Source organism: Eretmochelys imbricata, chromosome 1 (genome assembly GCF_965152235.1).
Source record: "Eretmochelys imbricata isolate rEreImb1 chromosome 1, rEreImb1.hap1, whole genome shotgun sequence".
In the NCBI taxonomy this organism is placed as follows: domain Eukaryota; kingdom Metazoa; phylum Chordata; order Testudines; family Cheloniidae; genus Eretmochelys; species Eretmochelys imbricata.
Window position 1 is genome coordinate 139,172,062 of NC_135572.1, and position 10,435 is coordinate 139,182,496.

General features: G+C 38.0%; 1 protein-coding gene across 1 annotated transcript in view; it reads left to right on the plus strand.

Annotated features, from left to right (window-relative positions):
- The window catches only part of TXLNG (taxilin gamma), a 53,667-nt gene extending 43,959 nt beyond the window's left edge, over window positions 1-9,708 (plus strand). The window contains exons 7-10 of the mRNA XM_077816339.1: window positions 2,753-2,827; window positions 4,491-4,583; window positions 5,206-5,301; window positions 6,267-9,708. Of these exons, the coding sequence (XP_077672465.1) occupies window positions 2,753-2,827; window positions 4,491-4,583; window positions 5,206-5,301; window positions 6,267-6,584 (582 nt within the window). The 3' untranslated portion in view covers window positions 6,585-9,708. The remainder of the gene's footprint in view (window positions 1-2,752; window positions 2,828-4,490; window positions 4,584-5,205; window positions 5,302-6,266) is intronic.
- The last annotated feature ends 727 nt before the right edge of the window (window positions 9,709-10,435 follow it).

The following is a 10,435-nucleotide window of genomic DNA, read 5'->3' on the forward strand; positions in this document are numbered from 1 at the left end:
CTAATCTTTGAAGACTGTGATTTAAAGATAGAGGATACCAAGCTGTTTTTGTGAAGAATTCTTGCTTAGATTTACAGGTGTGTAAGTATTTGAATCTTCTGTTGTCTAAAAGCTAAGACATACTGATAATCTCCTGATTTTAAATTAGACAAAGTAGATTTTTAAAAAGTTTAAATTTTAGCCAAGTCTGACACAAACTCTCCCACTTTGACATCACTACGCTTTCTCTCCTCAGCCTTGCTGCTTTACGTACAGGAGTTGTTAATGTTACTGGCATAGTTTTGTTTCATATAAGACAAGTCATCGAAGTAGTCCAGTTCAGTCTTTGCAAATAACTTCTTTAATATAGGTGACAGGAGAACATCACAAGTGTGAAGCTAATTGTACTACATAATTTTTTTTCTATGCTTGGGCATTCATATATTTTTGTAGTAGAATAGCTTTTTATTGTACTTCTGCATATCATTTAATACTTAAGGCATTTTACCAGAATGCAGACATAAACTGAATTTTCCCAACTGTTAAGATTTTTTTCCGTATAATAAAATCAATTCCAGTATACCATAAACTGTTTTAAAATATCAGCTAAGTACTATTAGTTTGTGACAGAAAGGAGAACACCGTGAGTTGTTTAGGTTTCTTAAGTAATCTGGCACAATTTTTACCTGTTTTGTTCTTTAACAAATTAACTTTTTAACCATTTAATGCAAGAGTAGGCAAGAACATGTTCAACTGTATGAAGTTTCACTGTAAATCAAACTTTCTCATGTATATTACATTGTATCAAGCCATGGTTCTTCAAATGATTACATATATCTATTACACTAGGGTGCATGCATGCCTTGTGAATGGATGCTGGAGAGTTTTCCCTACCAGTACCTACCCATAGGGGCAGCCATGCCAGTTCTATGGTGTCCCTCGTGTTCTGAGCTGAGGGTATAAAGGGCAGAGCTGCCCTGCCCGTTCTTTTGTTCCTACTTACTGTCCATGGTTGAAGCATGCTGACAGCTCATTCCTCCTGGGAACGTCCCTTTATAGCTAATAGTTTCCCAACTGTAGTTAACAGTAATACTCATTTTGGTCCTTTGAAACCCCTCTTCTTTTTTCTCTTCCTTATTGTCGGTATTCAGCTCCAGGCTCTGCTTGGTACCAGGGGAGACTGTGCCAAGGTCCCCTGGCTTCAAGCCTTGCTCTGGGTGTCGCACACCAATTCCTGTGAGTGATCCTCACTCTCGCTGTTTGAAGTGTTTAGGTGACAGGTAAATAGTCTTCCAAGGCTTCAAGACCAGAACAATGAAGCAAAGAGAAGATTCTCTCTCATACATCCTCATGGGGGCTGCTCTTTGCCCAGCATCAGAATCTGACCGAGGGAGTTCCTTGACCACTCTTTCCACATGTGCTCCCCCAGCCATACCTGTGGACCGAGACAAGAGAAAATCTCGCTCACCTGGCTGTCCTCAAACAAATGCTCAGAGCATCCTAAGAGGACTGTTTTGTCTTTGTCAAATCCTCCATATAGAACGCCTTAGTTTCAAAGTTTAAGCCACTCTGGTACCGTAGGTAGAGCGTGCCCTTCAGCCCACCACTCCCCAGTACTGCAGTTTAGTGGCTCTTATAAAGTAGAGCTGTAGAACCATGTCCAGGACTGTCCATATTGGCTACTTTATTGACGCATGTAGTGGAACCATTGCCCCTGCTTGCAGCGGGGCAAAGACCTCTTTCAATACAGACCACTTCAGAGGCATATGAAGTTTGCAAAAGATCTGTTGACCCTCTCAGTATCACCCTCGCTGATCATCCAGATTGACAGTGTCCTTCCAGAGCCAACAAACATGGTGCACACTTTGGGGTATGTTGTGATGCCTGTGATTTCAGGTCCTGTATTGTTTTTCTCAATGTCTGTTCCAAGACCACTGGTAATGGCTCCACGTCATAAAATGGTACCAATTGCTAGGAAGCCCTTTCAGGTCTGTTTCCCAGCTGCTTGTTTTCTATCAAGAACAAATGAGAGGGCATCCCGTAACAGTGCAGTGGCTTTCTAAGTGGATCACCAGCTGCGTTGCCCAGGACGCCCCCAGAGAAGCTGTCTGTGCATTCAACCAGAGCACACTAAGCACACTGCATTTCTGGGAAATTGTCGCTTCGCAGATGTCTACAATAGGGACAAAGTTGTCTTTAGTCCACTCATTTGCTAAACATTACACAGTTACTGTTGCATCAAGGAAATATGTGAATGGGAGGAAAAGAGTCCTGTAGTCCATCTTCTGATCAGACTCCTAGCCACACTTCCATTGAAAACAGCTTGGGAGTCATCTAGTGTGATGGACATGTGCAATCACTCAAAGAAGAAATGGTTAATCACCTTCTCGTAACTTTTCTTCGAGATGTGCTGCATATGTCCTTTATGCAACCCACCCTCCTTCTCCAACGCATTGGAGTCTATCATCCAAGATTCTGGTACAAAGAAACTGAAGGGTGGGTGGTGCAGTTCTTCCGTTTATGTACTTTGTGCTTGCAGCTCAAGGGATGCCTGGGTGCAGACATGGCCATCCCTGTGGGTGCCACTAGGGAAAACTTTCCAGCACTGATGCACAAGGCACACACCCCTAATTTAATAGACATATGCACCACATCTCAAAGAACAACAGCTACAAGAAGGTGAGTAACTGTTTATTCCCGTTTACATTATCCTTAAAATTTTGCCCTTCGATATAATGTTCAATAATACAGTGCCATTTTCTCCACTTTTTAGCTATTAAAAGAAGCTACTGAGTCCAGACACAAATGTGAGCAGATGAAGCAGCAGGAAGCCCAACTAAAACAGCAGGTAACTTAATAAAAATTGTAAATGTACTGTTCAATACAGATGCTCCACAATGAAAATATCAAGAGATCCTTATGGTTTTGACTCAAACCTGACATTTTGAGGAAGTACAAAAAATTGCAAATTTAAACTTTCATTAATGGAAATATTGAATTTTTATGGAAACTTAAATTGGTAGCAATTGTCTGTTCAATGAACACTTCTCGCTATATGTACATTGGAGATACTGTTTTTTTAAAATAAGGTTTTCTTTAAATTGCTATTTGGGGCTCCTAGTTCCCTCCACATTACTGGAAAGTGTAGATGCTGAACTGCTAAGATTGTTTCATTAATTTAAAAGAACACTGCATCCATTGTGCTAAGACTAGACTTTCAGATATTCTAAGGACCTGTCCTGTCTGTGGCTTCCACCCCGCTGGTTATTTCACAACACCTCTTTTTTTTTTTTTTCCCCCTGTGGGTGATTTTTCCCTCCCTCCTCCCAGTGACCGCTCACCTGTTAAGAAATGCTGATCTGGATGAATTCCTGATTGACCCTTCTGCCAAATTGGAGAGGGAAAGTGTTTTGTGTGTTCAGTCCCTGTGCTGAAATGATATGATCATGCCTCTACCAACCTAAAATTTGCAAAATATGCCCCAGCTGTGATAAGATTTGACTGCAAGAGAACTGAGAGGGAGTTCTATTTGCTGCTTTGAAGTTTTTTCAGGTTACGTGGGAAGCTGCTAAAAATGGCTGTGGGACTCCTAATTTGCTTATTCCGATAACAGCAGATTCAAAATCTGTCCTCTGGATAGAATGTTGTATTTACTAGAAATTCCACGAATGAGGCTACTTCATTGTCCTTACCAAATAATGGTTAGTTCCCTTGCCCAGTTTGTCTTTTATAAGATGTGTAAACAAGGATATTAAAAGGCTTGTTTATTCCCTATCCGATCTCACTTCCTTGGAGTTTCTACTTATAGTGAAAATTTGTTAGGATAACTTAAGCCCCAAACAAGTCCCCACTTCGATTCATGTTCGTAGGATCAGAACCTTCATTGTTTCTTAGCCATATCTTTAGTAACAAGACTATGTGGTTGAGAGCCTCGGAGGAGGATGTCACTTCAAATCCAATCTCACTGTTACACATGTAGAATTTGCAGTTTGTTACTAAATCTCACACCTATGATTACTTCAACTTTTATTATTCGTCTGATCCTAATTTGCTTTGGTGTTTTAATCCTTCCCTTGTTCAATATTTTGTATCTTAATTAGTTTTTAAATTACATATTTACACCTAAACTTGTGCTTAATTTTTCAAATTTTAGCTGTTACCTTTATTTGTACATAGTTAGAAATGCATCTCTTTCAAACTTCCATTTAACTGAGATAACAACCATGTCTTAATGCCTAACTTTTGTTAGAATATATTCTGTTGCTTTATAAAGATAACCCTAGCTCAGCATCCATGCACAATTTGAGTAACCATCTATTTTTATAGTCATGTATACATGCTTTAGGTGAAAATTTACCTGATAGATTAGAGGGGGAACGTAAATATTGTTCTCTTACCTTTGTTGAATTACTACTAGCTGAAATTTCTGAAGTACCTTAATAAAGATTGCTCGTGTGATAATATCGCTACAGTTTAAAGATTAAATATTTCCAATTATTTTTTTCCCAAAGCTTTCTCTTTACATGGATAAGTTTGAAGAATTCCAGACCACCATGGCAAAGAGCAATGAACTTTTTACAACCTTCAGACAAGAAATGGAAAAGGTACTTTTATATAATTGTTAGAATTTAATGAAAAATATTAGGGGAAAAAAAATTTGGCTCCTTATTAGGCCTTAAAATCCCTGAAGAGGATATAGACTTGAATGCAATTTTAAAAGTAGTTGTAGCTGGAAAAACTGTAAAATGGCACGTTAGAACTAGTTATCTCCCTTTGATTCCAGTCTGATTACTGAGAGAGAAAAAAATCAGCATAGCTGTGGAAGAACATGATGCAATCCATTCTTCTGAAAACTTGCATAACTGCATGCCAAGTTCTGATTCCAAAAGCTAATATTAAAAGCAGAAAACAGCTTTTTAAAAAAAAATTGTCATATGCAATACTTTAGTTACGAACTACTTTTGTTTGTAAATGGAGAAGTTGATTGTAGACGCTTTTGGGGGAGGATGGAAATATCTTTATAATCACCATAATCTTAAAAGTAATATTTTTAAATGTTTAAGATTTTAATAATTTTTCATAGGACTGACATGAAACCCTTTCCTGTACATTTATTTTATAAGATTACTTTGAAAACTACAGTTCGAGCAACTTACTAAAACATTTTAATATGTGGTTACCTCTATTTTGATCCTAGTCATAAAACTAGCTTTACTATATTTTTAGATGACCAAGAAGATAAAAAAACTGGAAAAAGAAACAATAGTGTGGCGTACAAAATGGGAAAACAACAACAAAGCTCTTTTGCAAATGGCTGAAGAGGTGGGTAACAATCTTCATAGTTTAAGGAACTGTGTAGTAACATTCAAGCAGGGCTTGCCTCTACATGGCCCTTCATTTCTAGATAGCTGGAGATTGTCAAGAAATGCTCTGTAGCTGTTCAAACTATACAACTAATTTTTGTTTTTTAATTACTAACAGTTTGTGCTGCTTCTTTAAATAACTTTTCCCAGGTAAATTTACCATCCTTTTCAAGGCACAAAATGAATTTTGTTTTTTGTAATTGCTATCCATGACATTTGATCTTCATATGTCTAGTCAGTCAAAAGCATAGCATAGGAATTGCTGTCCCTAACCTATTGCTTACTAGGTAGGATCTTACGGCAAAATGGTACAAACTATTTATGTCTATTAAATGCTGGGACAGGTGCTAGATTGAGAAGCCTGCAGAATCCTGGGAGTTGTAAAACTCACTTAGCTACAACTAGGGGTCAGTGTAGTTCTGCCATGTCTGTTAGTATTCTTTCTGTTCCATTTCTGCCATGAAATCTGGTATATATGTTTGTGTACAAACTGCTTGAAATCAGAAATATTTGGTACCCATTCACTAAAGTTGGCTGAGTTCCATAAGTAATATCCCCATAACTGTTGTCTTGAACAGTAACAAGCTGTTTGGTTTGTGTGATTTAGTCTCAGTGAGTTCCTAGTGGGCTCTTGTTCACATTAGAAAACACTTGTTCACAGATGGCAGTATGTAGTACCCTGTGTTGCATCTCAGCAGACTGGCCTGTCAACCCCTTATATGTGGTCACCCTTTGGTTTAGAACATTGGAGGCAGCCTGAGAATTTGCACCAACGCTATATATGCTGTGCCTTTTTGAGGGATTAAAGGGACAACTTTAATCTCTCTGCCTGTCAAAGTAGTGCCTTTTTAAAAGAAATAAATATTCCGACCCCCCCCCGATCACTTTATTGGGTTAGTCTCTGTTTATTTTTATCCCTTACAGAAAACAGTTAGAGACAAAGAATACAAAGGCTTTCAAATAAAACTGGAGCGTTTGGAGAAGCTGTGCAGGGCTCTTCAGACGGAGAGGAATGAGCTGAATGAGAAGGTGGAAGTCCTTAAGGAACAGGTTTCTGTAAAAGAAGCAGATGTGGATCTAGCAGTGCAGGTGTTGCAGTCATGCACTCTCAATTCCCATGAGGAGCTGGGAACTTCCACTGACACAGAACCAGGAATCCAATCAGATGCTGAATCAAATGCAGCAAATGAAGGAAATGGCTCTGAAAAGACTGTCTCCACCAGTCCTGTTCCTGTTGACTAAAATGAAGTGTAAACACTGTATTGAGAGATATATTTTGTGTATAACTTTCTCTGTTGGTGGTAACTATTGGTTTTGTGGTGAAAATTTTCTTACTTTTTCTACCATATATGTATTTTCTTAGAACTACTGGACTTATGTGGTACAGGAAGCTGCATAGCAGCTTTGAATAGTGTAATCTGTACATTTTCCACAACTGTGTTGCACATCTGCCTCATTTTAAAAAAATATTTTTCCATAAAGAATGCATGTGCATTTCCTCTCCCCTAAACACAAATCTCACCATATCAGTTAAGACTTGTGTAAAGATTTAACATTTGATGGGGAAAAGTGACAGGAGTGTCACTTCATTGGTTTGAAAATAACATTTTGCTTCTGTTAACTGAAGTAAGGTTTGGTATACTAATGTAATTACCAAACTCTTCAGTCAATTCTCTACATCCATTCATCTAATGGCCAGTAGAAACTTCAACTATCTCACCTGATTATATATGAAAATAAGGGTCCAGAATATGATCAAGAATATTTTACAGGGTTTTAGTGTAGTTGTGGTATGACAAAAACAGCTTTCAAATATGCATACTTTAATTTTCAGCTGGTAAAACAGGGTGTACAACTTTCTTGCAAACTTCTCAGGGTTGTGCTCTAAGGTTAACTCACAGACAGACTATATTTGCCCTCCCTGTGAATGTGTTAAATTTAACTTGCAAAGAAAGCATACAGGAATGAGTGTTTATGGAGTGAAGTTATCTGTAATGGAATATACACAACTGCAGAAGTGTTAGTCATGTTATGTCCCTTAACATGAAGCCTCAGCACTGCAAAGAATTCATAAAATGATTATTTCTGATTAGAGAAGTTGCATTAAATAATATTTTCAAACGAGTTCTTATAGATTTGTTGATACTGTAGATGCTTACTGCATGCAGTGCTTAAGACACCAATTTTTGGTTTGGATGTTCTTTACTTAGCACTGTATGCAATATATTTAAGGATCTGTAAAGAACACAGTTAATATTTGATCATGTGGATTCAAATATATTCCCAAAGTAAAACATTTAACTTGTCACGCACCTAACCTGAAAAGACACTGATCAGTAGACAGAGTGCCTTCCTGGTACCTACTGCTTGCCTGGTAAAATTGGTAATTCAGAGGTTTCATGTTAAACTAATATGCCATAAATAAGAAAAAATTACATTTAAAAAAATGTAATGGACTGCAGTTGTGAGCACTACAGTGTTTCACTTTGAAAACTTGGATATCAAATTTTTAAGGGAACTGTTCGCTGGGACCAACATTTATTTTTAGCAAGGCAGGTAGTGTAGGCAGGTCATGTGCTAAGTAACAAGCTACTGTTAACTTTAGCCCACATATTTCGCTTTCTAGTTTCAGTTGTTATCACTTTTATTTTAAGAGATACAAACGTGTAGCTTTTTCTGGTACTTAATGTTCTTTGCACTTAACTTCAGTGGGGGATTTCTGAACCAAGCACATAACTTTCAATGAGCTTCCCTCCCCGTCCCCTTTGTTCTTTTTGGCAGTTCAGTGGCTAAATTACTTGAATGTTCAGGCTGCACTGAGCTCTTGATCCCTTCCCTGATGTAATGGTGTACATTGAAATAATGTAGATGTCTTATAAAGAGAATAAGGTTGTATAAAGCCTGATAAATGTGTTTTAGCTCATACCACTGAACAAAACTGTATCAAACTGACATTTCTTAAATTGTGTAGCAAATGAGTGACATAAATTGGGAACTGGCCAGTTTTTTCTCTTCAATTTGCACAGTCTGTTTTGTATTTGTGGTCCATGCATGGTGAGTAATGAGAAGGTAGAGGTGAGCAGTCAGAGAGGTTGGACTCAGCTTTGAAACACTAATCACGTTAACCGCATGGCAACAAAAATACTGGAAAGAAGAAACATCCTTCCAAAGTTGCTTCATCAAATGATTTGTCTGACTTTGAGTGTTGTCATGGAATCAAAAAACTAACAGAAGTAAGTTTTTAAATTTCTGCCAAAACTGGTCTTCAGCTAATAAATTAAGTGAGCGTGAAATCGTTTTCCTGAGGGCAAGTGAAGATCTTAATGTATCAATTACAGCACAACATACCCTTGGCAAAAGGTACACATTTTGCAAGTGAAGTGGAAAGTGCAGTTTTCTCTTTTTAAAATGTATTATTTGTTCTCCTGTATCTATAACCACATTTCTTTTTATAATGTGTGTTCTGTGTGTAGTCAGGAGTGAACTTTGGTCCCTGCCGCAAGGGCTGTAAAGATATGAGAGACAAATGGAAGGGCAGTGCAGATGATACGTAGTTACTGGCTTGCATGTGTAAATGAAGCAGAATGCCTCCAGTAAAGGGTTTTAAGGAATCTGGGACTTTCTTCCTGTCTCTGTGTGACCCTGAAGAGGTCCCACATCACACCAACCTTCCCTCTAGCAAAGGTGGGCTGCACGTGGCTTCCTGAAAGCAGTTAATGTCATTCCATGCACTGACCAAAGGGGTGTTGCTATAAAGAGTGCAAGGGATAAGCCCAGCACTCTCACTGATCTGCCATACAGCAGGCTGTTGCACTGCCACTGTTCAGCCAAACTGGTTCCAGTAGGGTTTTTATGGAAACTTGTATTGTGTATCTTCCACTACCACAACTGTTTAATCTGGGCTGTAAATTTATGTAGCCTCTGACGTGTACACCTAATTGTTAGTTGGGCCCATGATTAGGGTGCAAAAAAATAAAAGCTAAATTGTGTGATGCAAGACCCAAATACGTGTAGTAGTGTACACAACTATGTTAGGGCTGTATCTCTCAAATCTGTTTTGTCCTTCCTTTATTCCACTTACACCTGGTTATATTACAGTTTAATTCTCAGGTGTTGCAGAAAATCTACCTCTTCAGACTGTAGATGGAAATAACTGTGAAAAAAGTGATGCAGAAATCTAGTTTGTGCTAAACACACTGCTTTATTTTTACAACCATGTCTGCTTTCATGAGAAAAAAAATTGAGAAATGAACAGGCAGTCTTGTTTTGCTTTTCAAAAACATTTTGTAGGGATTTTTCACTAATGTGAATCTGAAATTTTATCTACTCGATTCTGTATAGATTAAGTAAATATGTATGCTTAATATATCAGACTCTGTGTTTTTCTTTTATTCTTGGAACATATTCATTCCTAACTTGGGCTGTCTGGCATTCTTGCTACACTTGTTAGGAGCTTCAGGAGAGAATTTAGAGGTGTGAAGTTTGAAACTACTAAAGGTATATCTATGCTACAGTGGCACAAACAGCACTGTAGCTATGCTGTTGTAACATAAATTCTTCCTACATTGACGGAACAGGTGTTTCCACTGATGCAGATAATCCACTTCTCTGAGAGGCAGTAGCTGCATTTACAGTTGGAGGTTAGGTTGACCTAACTCTGTCAAACAGGGAGCTAAATTTTTCACAGCCCTGAGTGATGTATCTAGGTCGACCTATGTTTTAGGTGTAGACCAGTCCTAAATGTATTCAGGTTAAATGGCAACTGCTAATTTCAAACAGCAGTCTTGAAGTTTGAGCTTTTTAAAGCACAGAATTGCTGTTTCTTTGATGGAAATCTTAGTTATGTTCAACACTGAGCACAAATGGGCTGAGTTTCTAATAAATTAGAGGCTTGGAATGTGAAGTGGAGAACTTTTGAGGTTTTGAATCTCTTCACTACAAACATCAGTTACCTTTTTCATTACTTCGCTAAATTGCATTATTTTTAATAGTCATAGTTATATGCTACTCTATTGCTTGTGGGAGTGGGTTGGCGTGATTGTGTGTCTTGTCACCTTGTGCCAGCTAAAAGAAAACAGGATTTTAGGCCCCCC